At 44.4% G+C, this 22,326-nt stretch overlaps 1 protein-coding gene across 1 annotated transcript in view; it reads right to left on the bottom strand.

Annotated features, from left to right (window-relative positions):
• The window catches only part of CACNA1G (calcium voltage-gated channel subunit alpha1 G), a 216,038-nt gene that overhangs the window by 160,420 nt on the left and 33,292 nt on the right, over positions 1-22,326 (bottom strand). Inside the window, exons 7-8 of the mRNA XM_063293237.1 lie at positions 19,005-19,803; positions 14,572-14,933 (exon numbers count right to left, since the gene is read on the bottom strand). Coding sequence (XP_063149307.1) covers positions 14,572-14,933; positions 19,005-19,803 — 1,161 coding nt within the window. The remainder of the gene's footprint in view (positions 1-14,571; positions 14,934-19,004; positions 19,804-22,326) is intronic.

The following is a 22,326-nucleotide window of genomic DNA, read 5'->3' as shown; positions in this document are numbered from 1 at the left end:
TCGTGAGGCGTACTATCGCATCCGAATCAGGGAGGGGGACGAATGGAAGACGGCGTTCAACTGCCCCCTAGGCGCTTTCCAGTACAAGGTACTGCCCTTCGGACTCGCGGGGGCCCCTGGGGTGTTCATGCAGCTCATCAATGAGGTACTGCATGAACATCTGTTTAAAGGGGTCCTGGTCTACATCGACGACGTCCTTATTTACACAAAAACGCACGAGGAACATGTAACCCTAGTCAGGCAAGTCCTCGACAAGCTCAGAAGGGCGCAGCTCTATGCAGAGCCTACAAAGTGCGAGTTTCACAAAGAGCGCCTAGACTATCTGGGGTATCGAATCTCCGGGGACGGCATCGAAATGGACCCCGCAAAAGTCGAAGCGGTGCTAAACTGGGAGCGGCCCCGCAACAGACGGCAACTACAGAGCTTCCTGGGATTCGCGAATTTCTACAGGTCATTCGCCCGGGGGTTCGCTGAGATAGCCCTCCCCTTAACGGACCTCCTCAAAACCAAAGGGGTGGGGGACACCCGACGCGCCAAGAACCCAGGCACAGTGCTGAATTGGACTCCCGCGTGCCAGACCGCATTCGACAAGCTGAAAGCGCTGTTCACTACGGAGCCAATCCTCGCGCACCCGGACCCAGAACGGCCGTTCGTGGTCCAAGCCGACGCCTCAGACTTCTCCCTGGGAGCCATCCTGCTACAGAAAGACCCCACGGGACTCCTGAAACCATGCGCCTACCTGTCAAGGAAGTTCTCCGAGACAGAGAGGCGATGGCACGTCTGGGAGAAAGAAGCCTTCGCGGTGAAATCGGCACTAGAGACATGGCGACACCTACTCGAGGGAGCCACCCAACCATTCGAGGTCTGGACGGACCACCGGAACCTCGAGGCCCTACGAACGCCTAGACGCCTTAGCCCAAAACAGGTCCGATGGGCCCAATTCTTCAGCCGCTTTGATTTCCAGCTGAAGTTCATGCCGGGCAAGAAGAACTTCCTGGCCGACGCCCTCTCCCGACTGCCTCAAGACGAAGAGCCCGCCCCAGACACCATTGGGACGGTCCTATCCGCCTCGCAACTGGGGATGGCCGTGACCACCCGAAGCGGCGCACGGAGGCAGCTCGACTCTACGGCGCAGCCGACGGCGGGACAACCGGCGACGGAAAGAAGCCAACCGCAACTACCAGGGGGAATGCGCACGGACCTCGCCGCCGCCCTCAAAACCGACCCCTGGTTCCTGGCAAACCCCGACAAGGTAACGATGGCGCAAGACCTGGCATGGGGGGAAGGCAGAATCTACGTCCCGGACTCGCAACGCCAGGCGATCTTGCATAGGTCACACGACGCCAAGCAAGCGGGACACTTTGGGTTCCTCAAGACCCTACACCTAACACGGCGTCAATTCTGGTGGCCCGCGCTCAGGCGAGACGTAAAAACCTACGTGGCGTCCTGCCCAACGTGCGCTAGGGTCAAACGGGCACCAGGCAAACCCGCGGGGCTATTGCAACGGGTGGCAGAACCCTCCCGCCCATGGGAGGAAATCTCTATGGATTTTATAGTGGACCTCCCACCCAGCCAGAAGAAAACGGCCATTTGGGTGGTGAAGGACTACTTCTCAAAGCAGGCCCACTTCATCCCCTGCACGTCGGTCCCATCCTCACAACAGCTAGCCAAACTCTTCCTCATCCACGTGTACAGGCTACACGGATGTCCCGCACGTGTGGTGACCGACAGGGGCACACAGTTCACCTCCAAATTCTGGCGGGCCTTCCTGAAGCTGACGGGGACCCAACAGGCCCTATCTACGGCTTGGCACCCTCAGACGGACGGAGCCACTGAGGTAATGCCACCTTAGAGCAATTTATACGATCATATACTAACTACCACCAAGACGACTGGGCTGAACTGCTCCCATTCGCCGAAGTCGCATACAACAACGCCGTCCACACGAGCACGGGGAAAACTCCGTTCGAAGTAGTCTCGGGGCGCGACTTCGTCCCCATACCGGAGCTACCTCAACCCCCGGAACCCCAGGTGGACGCTAGCGACTGGGGACGGAAGATCGCGGAAGCATGGCCAGTAATCACGGCGGCGCTGAAGGAGGCACAGGCTGCCTACAAAGAGCAGGCCGACAAGCACCGGCGCCAACAACCGACGTTCCAGGCGGGGGATATGGCCTATCTATCCACCAAGTTCCTAAAGTCAACCCAACCCTCGAAAAAACTGGGGCCTAAGTACATCGGGCCGTTCCGAGTCACGCAAATAGTGAACCCGGTAGCAATACGCCTGGACCTGCCACACAACCTCCGGAGACTCCACCCGGTGTTCCACACCAGCCTCCTAAAACCGGCAACCACCTCCCGATGGCACCCAAGCACGCCACAGCCCGCACCGCTAATGATCGACGGGCAACACCACTTCGAGATAAGGGACATTCTCGACTCCCGCAAGCAACGAGGAACTCTACACTATCTGGTCAGGTGGAAACACTTCCCCCACCCGGAATGGGTGGCGGCGCACAACGTTAACGCGCCTGACCTGACCAGAGCATTTCACCGGGCATACCCCGACAAACCGCAACCAAGGTCAGCAAAACCAAACCCCCCCCCGCAGGCCCCCCCCCGCCTCCCGTGCCCCAAGGGAAAGGGCCCCCCCCAAGCCCGCGACTTGGGTGGACCTTCCCCCCCCCGGGACTCACTCCCCCCGCCCCGGGCCCACGGGGTGGTGACAAACGATCGCCAGCACCCTCCCCCCGCCCCCCGGCCGCGGGGGAGTGGCAAGCAAGTCAACAGGGCAACCTGGGGGCAACGCCCAGGAGACACAACAAAGGCGACGCACTCTAAATAAGAAAAGAAGGGCCCTACCTGGAGCTGAGAAGCACCCGACCAGCCACGCCTCTCGCCTCGCCGAACTGAGCCAAACAAACAGGGTGTGGCTGGAGCATGCGCACGCCAGGTCAGGACCCGAGCATGCGCACCATGGACACACCCTGGGAAGGCACGTGGTAGAGGGAGGAGCAAAGGGAGGGGCGACAACTACTCCGGCGGGAACTTTGAAAAAAAAAAAAAAAAATGTGGCGTTTTGACAGCTCCACGGGGAAAACCCAGAAAACCGGGGGAGAACACTATTCGAAAAGGGGGCAGTATGTCATGAGTGCCGTTGAGCTAAAGTCATCAGCGCAATGGCACACATGACAATGACAAGGAAATAGGTGAAGGGGTACAAGTTAAGCAGCCATCAACCCACAACGACTAACGGCCAACAAACAATAGCTAAACGGATCACGGAGCCACCCAAGCCATCAGCGGCAATACAACGGGGATCGCCCAGCTGAAAGCAATCAGCAGAAGAATGGAAACCTGATGATGGGCGACCCCGGAAACCCTCACCCACCGGCAGGGCAACGCATGGGACAAAGGGGGGTGACGTGACCGTGAGCGAGGGGGCGCTGACCGGCGCGGGGTATTTAAACCCCGCACCGGCGCGCTCCTGTCACTCTCAGCTTTTTTCTACCAACGCTGTACCTGCCCTGCAATAAACCAGAGCCTGATTCGCAAACCAGTGTCTGAACGTTATTCAGAGGTAGGCAGCGCATGACACAGCTATTATGTACTTTTTAAGATCTGTTCCATGGTGCTCTTTCTCTCTAGAAAAGATCAACAGGGAGCTATGGAACAAAGTAGAAAATGTGGGGTGACAGACAGTGGGGAAGAGGAGACAGGACAAATTGCTTGCAAGAGAGAATCAGACCACCAGCCTCTTAGCTGCCAATCCGTCTATGAGAGGTGGCAACGGAAGTAGCGAGGTGGCCAAGGGAGGCTGATTTTATGCAACATGTCTCTTAAATATGGGAGTGAGAATTTGAAAAGCAGCTATATTTCCAATATTTTGTTTTGCAGGTTATTGGAACTGGAAATACTGGGGCTCTGGGCCAAAATAAACTATGAACTACAAGCAGGGATCACAACCCAAGAACAAGCCATGACTTGTGAAACAACCATCAAGCTGGAATCCTTGGTTCAGAAGTTATGTTACAGAAATTGTTCTTGGTTGCTCTTCTAGGGAGAAGCAATCAGATGTTTTGGACTATAATTTCCATAGTTATAGTTATGATCCTTGGGGCAGATGGAAATTATAGTTAAAGATGCCTGAGGGCATTAGAATGCCTCCCCTATTCTGGGGGGAAGAACAAAAGAAGAGGAACAAGCTACTGTGTATGTCTCAGTGCACAGCTCATTCACAGCATGGATTGTGACAAATTATTCTCTACAAACACTTTGTATGTTTACCCAGAGGTACACCCACCAAATGTGAGGACATCCAAACTTCAACTAAAGCTTGACAAGGCTACGCTAGAATATATGTATTTTGGCTAAAAATGCTCACCATAACATAACATACACATTTTTAAGAAGTATAACTCCCATTTCCCAAGATAGTTGTGGTTTAGTTCCATTAATATCACACATACTGATACTACAAATTCTTTGTTAGGAATACCTAATCTCTTTTCCAAAGGATGAATTCCAGTTTTCCCTTAATGGAAAAGCCCCCTCACTTAATCTGGGTATCATCCATACAGATATCCCCTCTGATCTTTTGCTATTACAAGCATGCTTTATGTCTCTTAAATTTCAAATGTCATTAATTTGGAAGAACTGCTTTTGAAATGTGCTGACATGCCCTCATTAGATTCGTATTCATTAAACTAATTTTCCAAAACAAAACAGGAAGTGGGGTTTTGAAAGTTAGCCAACATCATGGGCAATCATTACCACAGCTACCACATTAACACTGATTTCATTCTATTAGGCTCCAACAGCATATCTTTAATAAGAATTATCTCTGTTTATACAACAAACAAATTAAATGTTGTGAGGCTTCTGTGCTCGCTCTCTCCTGTATCAGCTTAATCTATCTATCTGACCTAATTCACATAAATGCCACCATGAATTAGTCAGGAAGACAGGGAAGATACAAAAATTATGTCAAATGTTTGATCAATTTGCAGAAGAACATTGCCCTATATTAAAAGAATGACCTCAAATTCATACACTGAAAATTAGGCCTTCTTCTAGAAGATGGTTTGTTAACTTATTTATTTATTTATTTATTCACAATTCTTACAATCCGCCCCGATACTAGAGGACTTTAGGAGATGTACAACCATACACAAAATAAAAATGCATAATCCTAAAACCCCAGTATTAAATATAGAGGAGGAATGGTCCCATTAGTAGACTACTAAGGGACCAAAGGCTCCTTGAAACAATTCAGTCTTCGCTTACTTACAGAAATGCACAAGGTAGGGGCTGCAGGTATCTCCAGGGGAAGAGAGTTCACATGTCCATATGTTATCCGTCCTGTGTCCCATGAACCTCACAAAGGTTCATGAAAGGGCAAGATAAAAGTAGAGAAGAGGCAAGCAGAAAGTAGTTTGCAGTCTGCAAGACCACTGAATCTGCATATAAACAGTACCTATGCATTCGAATTTTCATAAAGATATCATGTCCTATGAAATATTAACTATAAATACTGATTTATAGCTCCAGCTTAAATTCTGGAATGACCTTCATGACAACAGAGCTCCACATGAACCAATGGTTGGTGAATTTATTTATTTTTTATTTATGGGAATTGCCCCAAGCAGTCTGTAGGTATCTTAAAAGACTTATTTATTTATTTATTTATTTATTATTCAAATTTCTATCACCGCCCATCTCCCCCCAAAAAGGGGGACTCTGGGCAGTTTACAATAAAATTGACCATTTAAAACCATCAGCCCATAAATTACAAAATGAACAACCAACATAATAAAAATAATAAATATAAATATAAAATCTAAGTGATGAAGATTACATTCAGTATGGAGGACTCTACAACACCAGCCACCCCCAGGAAGAGCTATTGCCCTTCCCATCCCAGGCAAGGCAGCAGAGCCAGGTCTTCAAATATTTCCAGAATGCTGGGAGCAAAGGTGCCTGCCTCACCTCTGGGGGCAGAATGTTCCAAAGGCCTGCCTCCTGGACCCTGCCAAGTGGAATTCCCTTACCGGCGGGGTCCGTAGCATGCCTTATCTGTGTGACCGGGTGGGACGGGTCAATGTTACGGGGATGAGACGGTCTCTCAGGTAGCCTGGCCCCATGCCATGTAGGGCTTTAAAGGTCATAACCAACACCTTGAATTGGACCCGGAAGCAAACTGGCACCCAATGCAGCTCGCGCAGGAGTGGTGTCACATGTGCTGATCTTGGGGCACCCATAACTGCCCGTGCGTCCACATTCTGGACCAGCTGAAGCTTCCAGATACACTTCAAGGGTAGCCCCATGTAAAACGCATTGCAGCAGTCTATGTGGGAGATGACCAGGGCATGAGTGACTGTTCGGATGGCATCTCGATCCAGGAAAGGGCGTAACTGGCACACAACACAAAGTTGTGCAAAGGCCCTCCTGGCCACGACTGCCACCTGCTCTTTGAGCAGGAGTCGTGAGTCCAGGAGGACCCCCAGGTTCTGCACTAGATTTGAATGGGGCAGTGCCACCCCATCCAGAACTAATGACGACAACATGATTATATGAAACATGATTCAAAATCAATAAAAACAATAATTAAAATAGTGAATCCCACACCTAATTCTCCAGTTTAAATGTAAACATTAAACGTAATAAGCTAAAATTTGTTGAGTATGGGGTTGCTAGTGATAATTAATTCCCAAAGGCCTTCCAGAAAAGCCATGTTCCAGAATTATTGCGAGCATGGAAATCTTGGACACACCCAAAGTTATCTACATTAAGTAAATGTGCTAGGCACAATGAGAAAAAAGGAAGTCCTCTGTAGCATGCCTCTTCATCAAGATCTACATTTGCCTTCATCTCTGAACCAGTCAGTTTAGTGAATTTTAGAAACCATGGTCCAGAAGATTCCAAAAGGTCTACAGGTTGACCTTTTTCAGATTAATCCACATTCTATTTAAGAGGTAATGACAAGCAGTCTGCTTCAGTGCTTTGTATGGACTACAACCTGAACTGCCTACAGCATGCCGTTCTTAAGCTGTACTACAGCTGTGCTGTAATGGTTTGTGGGAATGACCTTGGGAGGCAGGAGGAAGAGTCTGGCTGGGGAATTCAGGGAGTTGAAGTCCACACATCTTAAAGTTGCCAAGGTCAAGAAACATTGCCTTAGACAAAGTAACCTTCCTTCTTCTCCAGTTAACTGCTAGCTTCACAGGAAGTAGAGGCACAAATAAAACAACCAATCAGAGGAAGTGATTAGATCAAAGGAGCCAGTAAGTTCTCACATCTGCTCCACTACAGTCTAAAAACTCTTACCCCATAATCCACTTTCCTATCCTTGAAGTACTTCATCCACAAGGACATCTTGCTCTTTCATATAAAACATTCTTTTGAATTCTCTTGTTGACATTCTTGCTTCCAATTTATTTTGCAAGCACATTTTCCTTACACACTATGGCACAGATGTTGGTATTTTCATGCTGCAGTGGTCATTAAGTTTAAATGTTACTTAGTAAAAACTTTACAACATTTGGTACAGTCACCTGCTCAGGACCCCTACCATTCAATGCATCAAGGATTAAGTTTTGACATTCTTAAATGAGTTTAAAAAGTGGCTGAAAAGGTTACACCTGTAATTTTGCAAACAGAGCATACACATTAACTACCATCTGAGAGGTTCATTCAATCTGGGTAGGTTTTTTTCTTTAATTCTCCTCCCGAATTACTTCCTCTTCTAGATTTTCAGTACCTGTCTTCCAATGGTCCCACCAGAGCAGGCCATTCCATAGCTTCTGCCACATCCAAATGTCCTTATTCTTATCCATTTCTGTCTTCTTCATGCTTGGGGACAGCACAAACTGGACATACTTAGTAGTGTAGAACTAATGCTCCTTCATGAGAAAATAATGAATTTACCTTGACTGCATACTCATGTTTGAGATTCCTATCTTAGTCGATTGTGTGTTTGTCAGTATAACAGCACAAGAGGGAACTGATATGAATTACAAATGAAAGTCTCAATGAGAGCTAATGAAAATACATTTTTTCTTTATTATAGGAAACTGGAGCTAGGGAACCAGCACTTGCTTCTAACTGTAGCAAAAAGACATTTTCTTCAACATACATTTAGAAATCTCTTAAAAATTCTTTCTCGTGCACAGGTTCTTTCAGAATGAATATCACTATGTCTGTCTATTGATTGATCAATCTTTATTTACTCTGTTTTTTAACAAGACCTTCTCACACCATGGCTTTCTTTAGACCCTACATTTGTATCTTCTGTCTCCCCTCTCCTAAAATCAGATCACTGTTGTTTTTATTCCCCTTGGCTATTTACACAGGACTCCACTGCAGGCCATTCCATCACAGCCCTAATTATTTCTTTGCTTCCTTATTTGAAATTTATTTGGAAGGGCTTGGTTTATTTGCTGCTTTTACAGTTTCTTTCCATTACTATGTGGGAACTCTTCTACTTCTCCAGTGTTTCATCTGCTCCTGGAGGCCAATTTTAGCTCTAGTTGAGATAATTGTGTCTTCAGATCTATTGATTTTCAGCATGCTAGGAGGCCCTCTACTCAAAATAATTGGTGAGGCCAAAATCCTTTGCCCCCGAGGGAAGCAGGGCAGCTGAACATTTTGTAGGCTAAAATGTTAGCGCTGGGATAGCACTGAGACTGATTCTCTTTACAAGGTGATGTGTGAAAGGGAGAACAGCTTTACTCTTCACAAGGTAGGCTTGGGCATGATGGTTCAATATGGCTGAAAACCAAGTATATTTATATCTCTTCTGCTAACAGGTTTCTTGAAATTTCTCAGCAAGTTAGCTCCTCATTTTTTAAAAAAGGCACCACATCTGAAATGATGGGGAGAATAGGCCACTGAGTTCTATTAATAACAAAAATTCCAATTGCTCGTTATTATGGAAGGCAGGCTAAGGCAGCTCATATGATGCCTTAAATAATTATGACAGCTTCTTCTTTTGAAAGAATAGCTGATCTTCCTAAAAAACGAATATGCTGAGATTTCCTTATTTTATTTTTTTATAACAAGGATGTTCGTGAGAATGACTCATTAGTGACACATATTCAGAAATAATGGGCAAAGTATTTAATGGTTGGTTGTCATGAGGATGTAATGAATCTCCTAAAAATGTACAACATTCTCCTTTTTGTTCTCAGGAATGAAAGTTGGAAAAGTATATCAAGATGTTCAGGGTATAAAGATTAGTATCAGGGTTAAACCAGCCATTAGCCAGAATGCTAGAGATATCTCAAGATGATTTGGGGTACTATGAAATGCCAGGAAACTGTCAGGTATTCAATTTATTGTTCTATTTTTATTGCCAGGACTACTTTCGGTCTGAGGTGCAAAAATCACTAGGCTTCCCTTGACTTGGAGTATTTCCTACAGCATGTCCTGGACTACCTCACTCGCCTTATATTGGCATTCATATATTATTTACGATCACTCTGGATGTAGTTTTAGAGCTTTTATGCATCCCTGCCTGTTCCCTAATAAAATCCTAGAACTTATAGTAATAATTTCACATTTTTAAAAAAAATAACTTCATGCTAAGGTGACTGGTTGATAAAAAGAAAACAGGTTTGAGAAATGAAGTCTACAGGAACAACCATCTGAATTCCTTATCTAGTGCTGATCTGGTTATCTGGCAGATCAAAATCCAACTATCTACTAGTTTTTAAAAGTTCCTGAATATTCTGATGCTTTCTGAAGATGTTTTCATCTTCAGATATACTTGAAAACACATTTAAAACATATTGTTTGAGCAAATAATACAACTGGAAATATAGCTCTGAAAATAAAATATCTTCTAAAATGAAAAATTTTCCTATGAATTAAACGTATTTAAAAGATTAATTCAGAATCAGAACTGGACTTCATAAATCCATGAAGAAATGAACCACATAGGAAAAGGGGTTTATAAGTATTATTCATGGTGACCATCTATATTTCCATCCATGCCATATCAAGAATGAGCACCTCATTCAACCCATCAATCCTCATCCCACAGCTTAGAAGTCCTGCTTTTATTCCACAATGCACATGAGTTGCTGGTGGTGAGAAATCTCCTGGCCTTATGATGTAAATCCCATTAACCACTCCAGTAATCATAGAGAAAGATGAGAGAAATTCCAAATGACACAGTTGAAAAATGTATCCTTCCTTTATTTTTTTGTAAGCTGTCCTGTTTGGTTTCCTTTCTACTGTTTGATTTTATAAATGTTGTGGGATACTGTTAAAATTTCCAACAGTGAATTCTTTAGCTTAGTGTAGCTGAAAACCAAGTTTCAGTCTGTTTGGAAATGCTAAGTCTGTAAACACGCATTAAAGAGGCAAGATTCACTAATACAACAGTTAATAACATCTTTTTGAGTTTATTGCTTTTAAAGTATTCTGTCACTGAAGATACAGTTAGTTAAGTTGATTTGTTTCTTCTTACACTGTGGTAAGGTGGGTAGGTGGGAAGGTCACATTCACAACAGATAATCTCAGCAAAAAAGCCAGAACCAACAATTCTTAGCTCGAATACCCTAACACTCAGATTAGGAGACAACATATTGTAAGCTCCAGGAGTTTACCAGAAAACATTTCCTTATGCTTTACTGCCCCTTTGTTACATGAATTAATAAAAGCAGGATTCAATCACTATTCATTCTGAGAGTCCGGAAAAGAACTGGGACATGCATTCTCTAGACTGATTATTTTTTTAAAAGAAAGATAGCACCCATACAGTCCTCAGTTAACATCGCCTTCTTGCATAATTCCAGATATGAAATCTTTCAAGACCTTTGTGCTGGCCATGTGATCCTCTTTTGCCTACATTCCTAAGGACAGAAGTACTAAAAGTTCCACCACTTAGAACATACGCAACACTTGGGGGGATCCTAAGAGTATGTTGTGAACATACTGATAAAATGATGCTATGAAAACTTACTTATTCACAAAATGGTGCCACAGTGGGCACAGCTCAGCTCCAAACATTCATTGACCAGAAGGCAAATTAGTCCTTCAGGATGCTTCCAACCTATCTCAGTGGAACCTCAGTGGGACCCTGAGGCAAATACATCTATAGAGACTGCTGCCTCACTTTGGAACATGCCAGCATGTCTCCCCAAATCTAGCATACTGTATACAGGAATGACATTGCCACCTGGACTTCAAATGGTCAAAAATGTCAAAAGTGAACTTTACTTAAAGTTTCCTCATTTTCCCCCAGGTTCCAGAGAAATGATCTGCTTAGTGTCTCTCTTAGAAGGACAGTGAATTTCAAAAGCACCCAATTCATCCTTCTTTTGGCTCTGGAGACATATTTTGAGTAAGAGGAACATATGGAGGTCAAACAACATGCCATAGATCCAACCCGGATGAGTTGAACAGTGTCACTCTGTTTTAAGGTCATAACAAAAAACAAAAGCTGGTCAGTCCCATTGCATGTAGTTTTCAGAAGCACACAGGCTTGAAGGGACACACTGAGCATACAAACGAGCCTTGATCTCATAATGTATAGCCACTGATATATTAATACACTGGGATGACACTGTAACCTGCATTAACAGCTGCCAAATTGAGTTTGCAGCTGCTACTGTGCTGCTAAGGGCTGAATACAAAAAGAAAAGGAAGCGTACTCAACAGCAAAAAGAAACAAAGCCAAGGTAGAAAAGCAGCAACAGTGAGGCTTTCAAGGTAGCTTGGTCCCATACATCAGCCTTTCCTAAACTGCTCCACTTTGTGCTGGGTGCCATCATCCAACACATCTGTTAGCTAGCTATATACTGTATGTTCAATGCAAAGTAGTCTCAACATTTTCAGTGTCTCTTGTTCCCAGTGAGATGCCCAGAGATTTACAGCTGGAAAATTCTCTGGAAATTATAGAGCAAGGAAGTGATTTAAAAGGCAGAAGCTCCAACAGTCTATGAAGTGTTGTCTGTAGTAACAAAGCATAGCAATATGGGAGCAAGCTATGTAATTACATGCAGGAGTGGGTGAGTGTGTGTGTATTTTAATGGGGAGAATACCGTATCAGGAAAATGTGAATTTGGGTGGAGGACTGGCTATGAAGAGCATGTGGCAAAGCACACAACCTTTTCACAACCAGCCTTTTTCCTATTTAATCTCCATTGTTGTCCCCCTCCCCAAACTGCTCTTCTACTCCCCACAGAAGAAAAGATAGATACATACATCCTTGCATACAAGTTCTAGGGGAGAGATTTTGAATGGAAAAGTGATTAACCCTGAAAGAGTTGGGCCCACCTCCATACCAGTCTTCCAATCAGATTCCAATGGCCCAAGAAAATTGTTCAAAACACACCCACAAACACACACACAAAGGCAGGGTTGAATTACACCCATTTACAGACACCATACATTTTGCCCCTTTGGGCTGCTTCGTCCATGCTTATTTGCTTTGGAGGGGGGAGCCTTTGAGTTGGTGTTGACTCCCGGCGACTGCCTGGGCAAGTCCCTGCAGTTTTCTTGGCAAGATTTCAGAAGTTGTTTGCCCTTGCCTGCTTCCTAGGTCTGAGAGAGAGCAACTGGCCAAAGGTCACCCAGCTGGCTTTGTGTCTCAAGCAGGACTAGAACTCAGAGTCTCCTGGTTTCTAGCCTGGTGCTTTAACCACTACATCAGACTGACTCTCTTACTTGCTTAGGTTACATCAAAGTTAGTTTAAACATATGCCATACAATCTAAGGGTAAATGCCCGTGTTTGCAACCAATACCTAACCTAACCAGGCTTATTTCTTCAGCAGCCAGGATTGTCTGCACCTCAGTATTGAGTGTAATATTGCTTGCTTGCTGTTAACTAAAGTCTGAAATGCCTTAGGTTCTTCCCTCGCAAAACTGTGGGGATCTGTGGCTTTCTCAAGCTGTTCCTGTGAACAGTGAATGGGGTACAGTAGTTGTCAGCCCGAGATCAGGAGATGCTCCCAGGCATGTCAACGAGGACTCCAGCACATATCGTGGTGTGAGGCCAGATGTCCACTCTGATTGACTTGATGATCTTTAACCAACTCTACAGGTAAAACCTCTTTCTAACACGTACCTGACTTGTTTGAGCAGGTAGGATATATACTCACATGAGTTCTTTAGGAAAAGATTACCATTTTGGTGATACCTCTAGCCATCTTATGGACCTCTATTTATTTTCTATACTGGGACCAATAGAAACATGCATTTAAACTTTGCATCAGCCTCTCTACAATTAAATGTAATTATTGTCAGGTTCTAAACAGGAAATTGGAGTCAAAATAAATTTGACAGTCGAGGAAGAAAGGTAGGAACGAAAGGGAAGAGAAGGTCAGACTTGATTGAACTGGAAGCAAAATTATTGATTCATCATCAGAAGCTGAAATAACACAGGACTCTGACAGTTGAAACATTATGCCAAGCCTCAAATCTGCAATCATATATGCTGACCATGGATCACTTGGCAATTCAGTGCAAGCAGGGTGCGGGTGTTTTTTGGTTCCAATCCTGTTAGTCTCTCTTGAGTTGCACTTGACTTTCAGATATATCTATGTTGCTCATCTCACCTCACCTCATCTCATCTCATCTCACCTCATCTATCTTATCTCAGTACAGAACTAGCTTGCTAGAGCCTTATTCCAGGATCTTCTTTCAATTTTCCAATCTAGATTACAGTCCTGGGATTTTCTGGTGGCCTCCCATTCAAATCCTAGCCAGATCTAAGAAATCTGCCAAGGTCAACTAAACACTGGGAACTGTTCTGATGCTCTTTTAATCCCGTTAACTCTTTTTAAAACATACTCCTAAACACAGACCCTCCCTCCTTAACAGGGCTGATCTGAGCAACCAGCATGTCTACATAAAGGATAACATCATCCCAACTGCAAGAAAAAGATGGCATTTGGTTTTGTAAAAAGCATGCTGGTACAGTACTTATTTCATGATACAGTTTGCCTATAGTTTGCCTATTTCATGGTATTTTATTTATAAAGTAGCTATCACAAAAAGAAATATCAAATGATTTAACATAAATACCCATTTATAGAGCAGCTATTAAAAAAAAAAAACATCTACTGCAGCTGAGAGAAGCAGGCTAATTTAGGGGGCTGGGTAGCTCCCTGTTCCACTGGGTTGCCGCCCCAGAGTTTCTGCTGCCTGAGATGGTTGCCACCACATGACCAATGGTAGGGCCAGCCCTGCCAACCTCCAAGTTAACCCCCTCCTTAACTTTAAAGTTCCAAGCTTCTGTACTTTACTCGGTTTCAAACCAACAAACGAGCTCCATACTCGGGTGCGGCTCTCCACATTAGCCGGCACACTGAGAAGTGTTTCCTGAAGACCTGCCACCGTTGCTGCCCTTGAAATGCATTGCAGTTTCATCTAATGACAAGCAGGATCAACCTAGCTAAGCAGAGCAAGGCACAAAGCGAGGGGTCAACATTAATCAATGCCAAATGAATCTTCAAGGGGCTAAGAGCAGAAGCAAGATGGAGCTAACAAGGCCAGCTGCTGGGCCATTTGGCCGTAGGGAAAATTGAGCCGAAAGGACTAAAATAGAGATAAGGTTCCGCTTACCTGCTCGTGATATTCAATCCCCATGCTGAGGGTATTGATCAAGATAGCGATCATGATCCCGCGGCCAAAGTATTTGCTATCCACAATCTTCCGAAACGTCTCACAAACCACCTTCCAGAAGGCTAGAAGTTTTACTGTGTTTCTTCCCTGAGCTTTCCAGCACTGAGGGTCTCTCTGGTCACCGTAGTGAGCGTCCTGGGTGAATTCATACACTCCATCACTGTCCGAGTCTCCTGCTTCGTGATCCTTCTGCTCTAGATGGTTAGCCAAAGTTTTTGTGCAATAGGGACAACTTTCTGGGTTGCAAATATTATCAGGTTTCCCCCCCTTGTTGGAAATCTTGCAGGAACTTTGACAGGGACCTAAAATGAGGACAAATATTCAATCTTAGTTGATCAGCATCTTGGAGTTCCCATTTTGGAGCAGATAAACAATGTGATATTGACAAGACCCAGATGTGGCTTTTCTTTGAGAATGGGGAAATATTACTTTGGTTCACACTTTTATGACAGCTTATGGTAGCTGAAGTCTAACATAGGGTTTCTCTCTCAGCAGAAGGTGTGGGAACTCCAACCCCCAGAATTCCCCAGCCAGCATGGGAGTTGTAGTCCCCACATCTTAAAGTTGCTGAGGTTGTGAAACACTGACCTAACACCTCCAAAGACCATCAGGTTAGGGAAGGCTACTCCACACAAACTGAAATGTAATTTGCCATCAGTATTTACTCTTCTTCAGATTATGTGCAATACTTTTGAGAACAAAACAGTGCAAAGAAAAAAGAGAGCATAGGAAAAGAATGGAGCCATATGCAAGATCCAGTGTGATATGGTGATTAAAATGTTAGACCTGGGCCTTAGAAACCCAACTACAAACCATGGGAGCTGACTGGGCAGCTGTGGGCCGGTTATTCTTTCTAAGCACAATCTCCTCCACAGGATTGTTGTTCTGGGGAAAAATAGGTGTGTGTGTGTGTGTGTGTGTGTGTTTGTGTGCTATGTATGCCATCTTGAGAGAAAGGCCAGGATATCAATCTAACAATTAGTACAAAAATGCATGTAGTAGACGTATGCTTGAAAACATTTCTGAATCTTCACAGACACTTTTGAAATCAAGGGCAAAGATACTGAAACGGGAAAAAATGAATGAAAGATTTTCAGTATCAGAAACTGACTGAGATCCAGTCAGATAGATGTACTCATCCATACTTTGTACAAGGATATTTAACTTTGGCAAGCGCTACATTTGAACCCTAATACTGGTGACACAGAGTGCAGGGTGGATGGCCTATAGCTTGCTTGCAGCTCAACCCCCTTTTCTTGCTGCAGTAACAGCAGCAGCACAGTGGTGGTGGTGGTGGTGTTATCAAGCACGATAGTGGCTGCAACAATTTTGCCAGCCCATAATCTGAACTCTGGAATTCCAGAAAGCATCGGCTGTCTCCACTGTGTTCTTTTCGGAACCATGTGAAGACTGTTAATATCCTCCCTAATATTCAGTCCTTCAGTTTTTGAAAGCTGTGATCCTACCTTTTAGAGCTTTCTGCCACTGTGGATTTTACTTTGCTTTCATTCTCTAGTTGCTTTCCATTTTTAAAGTTTTTATTGCTATTCTAAAAGTTTTTCACACTTTGGAACAGTTTTAGCAGTGAAAATGCAGGATCAAAAATTTATGAATACCATGCAATAACTACGTTCTAATATTTTATGCTTTTAAGGTCTGTACTGAGAATGGAGCAGAGAGGCTGTTTTGGAGTACATAAATGTAATGAATGCATAATAAAGACAGAAAGAAATATCTCCTGAACCTGACTCAAAACCTTTCTCAAGGCTAGGCAAAATAGAGCTAGAATCATGATTAGATAGATAAAAGTGGACCATTTTTAAAATATTAACATGTTTTTTGTTCTGCGGCACCATTCCCGTCCAATCTAATGAGAGGAGAACTAATCTAAGGTCCGTCCAATCTAATGAGAGGAGAATTGAAGGGCACAAGTCCTTCAGAAAATGAGGTTTTATTTTGAAATTTGAGGTCTCTGATTTTACCAAGTAAAGAGTTAACCAATTAAGGTTGGTCAAATTTATTGTACTGATCTGGACTGATCAATCTGTTGTTAAACAAATGTCTGAATGGGGTTCTTCTCTGCTTCCTCTCCAAGTAATATGGGTCAAGGAGATTCTTGACTCGGATAGGCAAGGCATGATTTAGGAGCCCTTCTCTCTTCCTTATCTATTGTGCCAGGGGTATCTGCAGGGTGTGTCAAAAACAGTCAAGATGGCAGCCACAATGGTGTGGCACACATAAAAAACAGGCAGAGCTTTGATTGCACCATTGTGGCTGTCATCTTGACTGTTCTGGCCATACCTCTGCAGACACCCCTGAATTCTACCTGGGAAAATGCAAACCTGCATAGGAATTCTTGGAAACTTTCAAGAGCACGCCTAGAAACCAATGGGAAAAGCTGCCAAAACAGTGTAAACTGTAAATCTCCATCTATGATCAAAGTATACATTTGTAAGTGACTGTAAATATTACAAAATACAGTTAGGTTTTCAGTGACGTCATTCAAACCACTCCTTGGGAAACATTTGCATCTGTTAGAGGATTGGCATGTGAGTTGCAATGTCCCCACAAAATATTAAAGCCTAAAAGGCTGCACAGCTTAATTTACACCACCTTTCATTCAAGCAGAAGCGTCAGTGCTATATAACTACACAAGGAGTTTTCCATTGAGCAAGATCAGAATTAACATCCCTTGTCAGACAATATAAAAGACTTTCAAAACAACACAATGTTGTGCCTTGTGCCATACCAATTGAAGATGACCTTTGACAGAACAAGCTGGGGTGGGGAAGGGGGACACCCCAAATATTTATTCAGGGAAATCACCATCAGTACTATTTAGCTCCATCCCTTTAATCCCATGCAAAAGAAAAGAACAATTCTTCTCGCGGTTGCTCAAATAGCCTCAGGTTTTGTTTTTTCACTTCATGTCAGCAGCAACTTTTTTCAGGGAAGAAAGTACTTGATCGTTGCTAAGTTCCCTACCTTGATTTGTTGAAAACTCTACGGATGTATAAATCTGAGGTTGAGCCAGACACACACGCGCACACACACATGCACACCTAGAACTCACCAGTGAGCGCTGCCCACTGGCCAGCATTTGCAGCTGCTTCATTACCCCTTTGGCCATTAAGGTGAAAGAGAAAGCAATCAACTCTCTGGCACACGTAATATTAGGAGTTGTAATTAGAGACAGCGCCACAGCCGAAGTGCTCTTGCTGCTTGCTGACACTTCAGCGCTAACAGCTTCCCTTCCAACTCACCATCCTGAAATGATTTCTTGCGATAACTGATCCCAGCTGACAGATGGGCTTTCCAATACAACAAGAAGGGTCTCCAGTGAAGTTGGCTATGGTGAGGTGAGGAGTCTGTCCTCAGAACTCATTCCAAATCTGGCCAGAGCTCCTATCTCATTCTAAAGCCAGCAGGGAACCTTGGATCACCTAGCCTGACCTTCTCTTGGACACAAACCGTAAGGTTTTGGCAAGCTGGCCCTGCATGATTCCCAGAAAGTTTCTCATGCCGAGAGCATTTCAAAAAGCACTGCAAGCACACCAAGCAATCTCGGAAAGTGAAATGTGGACTCTCTAGAGGCCACCCTTAGGTTACAGTAACAGTGTTGTTACAGGGGAACGTTCACGCTTCTGAATAGATAAGTATTTGCAGGAGTTCAGATGACGACTGAAACTCCCCATTTCCAGATGGGAGCCTCTTACAGCTTACAGAAGATGCAGGCTGGTCCTGTGCATGTTTACTCAGAATTGCCCCTGATAGTCAACAGGACTGGATCAGGGTGATCCCAAGTCAACCTGCACAGGAAGAAGCCCATGGCCTCCCAAAAGGGTCAACTACTGGCACGCCTTTCAATTGTTTCGAAGGGATATGGATACAAATAGGAAAGAAGGTGGAAACAGGAAGCCTGTAGACTTGCCCACTTGATAGACAACATTTGAAAGCAACACTTGATCTTCCAGATCTGGGCAGGCCAAAAGTATATGCCTTTAATGCTTTTTATGTTAATTTCTCACTGGTTTCAAATATCCCAGCCAGAGTGGCTCCAACAAACCTAAGTGAAAAACCATGGTGTAATGTGAGGTGTGAGCTCAGTCACTACATTAGACCCTTGTTTCAAAATGTCTGTCCATCAGATTCCATGCTGTCAACACTGATTGACAATGGCTTTCCAAAGTTTCAGGCAGGAATTCTTACAACTCTTAACCCTGGGATTCCACAAGCAAATCACATCTGTTGTCACTGACATATAGCTCAGTGGAATTGCTAAGGACAAGATAGAGAAAAAGGAGACACAAGGATGACCCCTCTGCCTCCCACCCAAGCTTGACTGAATGCCAACATCCAGACTTAATACTTACCAGTGCTCTGTGTTTCCAGTAGCTTCTGCATTGGACTATAAGGCCCTGGAGGGATGTTAAGGTTCATCAGTGTGCTAACCCCAGGGTTCAATGTGGACTCCGCTAAACCCTTATCTTTGAGGAGCTCGTGGGAGCTACTTGGGTGTACAGTTGGGTAAACCTTGCTGCCAACAACAGTCCTGGGAAGCACCTCGGGTCCTGGCAGACTGAGACCAGGCTGAGAGAGAGATGACTGGCAATGAATTGGCTCAAAATGACAATCTGCATGGTAGATACTGTGAACAGATTCCGTGTTGCCAGACGCCACGTGAGAAGGATTGACTACTGAAGGAAGCATCAGTCGGTTGGCACCATTGTGAAGGGAGCTGGTTTCAACATCACTGATTTCAGGACTGGCTCGTGGTGCCCGTAGGCTTCCATTGCCCAGGTGATAGTGGTGGTGGTGGTGGTGGTGGTGGTGAATGAGGTGATGCACTGACGACCTTTTCCGTGGACGATGTTTGCACGGTTGTCTCTCTGCACTGTTCTTACTGCCTGGGCTGGCGAGAAAGCCCATCTTTACCCCTGTGGTCTGACAGGCTTCCATCACTTGCTTGCTGGCCTTACGAAGGACATAGACGAGATATTTGAGAAGTTCATCATAACAGCTTCCTGGCTCCGAAAAGCTGGCCAACGTACTTGCATTGGAGAGGTAGCGGATTCGCTGCTCCTTCATTAGCTGGCTCTCTCGCTGCTTGGTCTCTGAGAACTGGGTTGCTATGACCACAAGGCAGAGATTTATCATGAAGAAAGAGCCCACCTAAAAGGGAAGTAGGTGTGTGATTAGCCCTATTAACACAGAGAACCCTATCTGACAGAAAATATGTAGAGATGGAAAAAAAAACATTTTATTTTCAAAACAAATGTAGACCCCAAACCAATGTCATATTATTTTATGGCACAAGGGGGGAAAAGAATCTGGCACCAAACACCTTGACATTTCATCCCAGGGACAAAGGTCTGAAGGCCTATCATGCAACAAACATTGAAGCTACTAAGCTGGCCTGGATATGGTCAGGAGCTGGATGGAAGACCACCTGAGATCACTCTTTTGGGATAAAAGTGTGGAGAAACTCCCAAATAATGGTGCAATTCTACACATTTATTTGGGAGATCTTGAATTCAGTAGGGCTAGCTTCCAAGTAAATGAATGCAGGTTTGCAACATGGCCAGGTTGTCCTACTGAGTTCAATCGACTCTAATTTCAACTTATGGAATGGAAATAGATAAGTAAATCCTTTAAAAAAAAGAAAAGAATAGGCAGCCTTTTCCATCCTGGCTGCTGCATTTCCCCTGGGGAAATTTGGTAGCAGGGCATGTGTGTGTTGCACACTCATTCGAATGATACATGATGCTAAATATCGATATTTATACATGTTTTCATATTCCATTTATTTATTCATTTATTTGGGTGCCTTCAAGTCAGTCTTGACTCCTGGCAACTGCCTGGACTAGTCCCTGTAGTTTTCTTGGCAAGATTTTCAGAAGCGCATGGATATACCTGACCAATATTTTCACACAACTTTACACATTGGAAGAGGGGAATTGGGAAGGTCTGCAGTGCTTGAAGGAGTAACTGAGCCTTTGAATCACCCCCTCCAACCCTATGCCACAGTTAGGCTTGAAAAAAGCTCCCATAGACTCCTCTAAGGATAAAGAGCAGATTATGCATACCCTGCTTCCAGAAACCCCAACCTATATTAAACAAATGCCAGTTTTGAAATCTAAACACATCCTCTAAATTATATTTTCAAAAATTGGCTGGAATCCAAAGAACTGAATAACTAGTTCTGCATGCCTCCAAGCAAACATTGTTTTGGCTCATATTTCTTAAACAGCAGTTCCTCTGAGCCACATGACAAATTGCCTTTACAATTTAAGGAGATGTAAAAAGAATAAAATACCGCATGAAGGAGATGGTTATAGCAAGAGAAGGATAAATGTGCTGGACATGAAAAAGTTCCTTGGGTTTTTGTGCCATTTTAAAGGCTTGGGCAATGTGGGAGAAGGCAAGAAGCAGTAAAAGGCATATGGCAAAGATGCTTTGTTCCTTAAATATATCATATTATAGACATCTTGCTCTTGTCACAGCAGAGAAGCCTCTAATCAGAAATAGTTATACTGGCCTATATTTCTATAGTTCTATGGCTCTGGGTGTCATTCCCTCATTCTGCCACATCAATCCAGGCAGATTTTCTCCTAGATTGCAAGAATGAAGTTAAGAGTCCTGCTGGATCAGGCCAAAGGACTATTTCATTGGTAGGCGATTTGGTGGTTTCAAGACTCTGAGCCGCCCAGAGTCACTGGTTGAGATGGGCGGCTATAGAAATTGAATAAATAAAAAAATAAAAAATAAAGAAGATGTTTGAGGCTATCGTTCCTACAGACTTTTACTACTGGCAAACAAACCTGAAATCCAGATGTTCTGAACGACATCAGATTGCCTATCCCCGAGCCTGTAGCAATACTTTCTCAGGCGTTTCCAACAGCTAGTATTGAGAGACATACTGCCACTACATTCCTTCCTAAGATAGCATTTAAATTTTTTTTTTACATTTATTCATTCATTCATTCATTCATTCATTCATTCATTCATTCAATTTGTATAGCCACCCATCTCAAACCAGTGACTCTGGGCAGTGAGCAATCAAAAAAAAAAATTAAAACAGTTAAACACAGTACAAAAGAAATTAAATACAAATAGCAGCCAAGAGATATTATTATCCGTCGGTGTCAGCACAACCAGGAAATGGGGCCCTTCATACACTCGGGGCCCCGGGCCTGGGCACATAGCCAGGTCTTCAAGGCCTTCTGAAAGGCCAGCAGGGTTGGGGCTGTCCTAATCTCAGGAGGGAGGATGTTCCAGGGGGTAGGCACTATGGCAGAAAAGGCTCGTCTCCTGGTCCCCGCCAGCTGACATTCCTTGGCTGATGGGACCCGGAGCATGCCCATCCTGCTGGACCAGATTGGACAGCTAGAAACAACTGAGAGAAGATGGTCCCTCGGGTAACCCGGTCCCAAGCCATGAAGGGCTTTAAAGGTGACAAGCAGCACCTTGAATTGCACCCGGAAACACAACTGGCACACAACCAGTTGTGTTGTAGTAGTCCAAGTGGGAGGTCACGAGGGCATGAGTAACAGTGAGCAGAGCCTCCCAGTCCAGGAGTGGGCACAACTGGCACACAACCCAAGGTGTGCAAAGACCCTCTTAGCCATGGCTGCTACTTGCTCTTCCAGCAGGAGCCATGAGTTGAAGAGGACCTCCAGATCGCATATGGGGTCT

This window comes from Candoia aspera, chromosome 2, assembly GCF_035149785.1.
Source record: "Candoia aspera isolate rCanAsp1 chromosome 2, rCanAsp1.hap2, whole genome shotgun sequence".
Taxonomy (NCBI): Eukaryota; Metazoa; Chordata; class Lepidosauria; order Squamata; family Boidae; genus Candoia; species Candoia aspera.
Note: the sequence above shows the minus strand (reverse complement) of the source record. Positions and strands in the feature narration are given on the sequence as shown.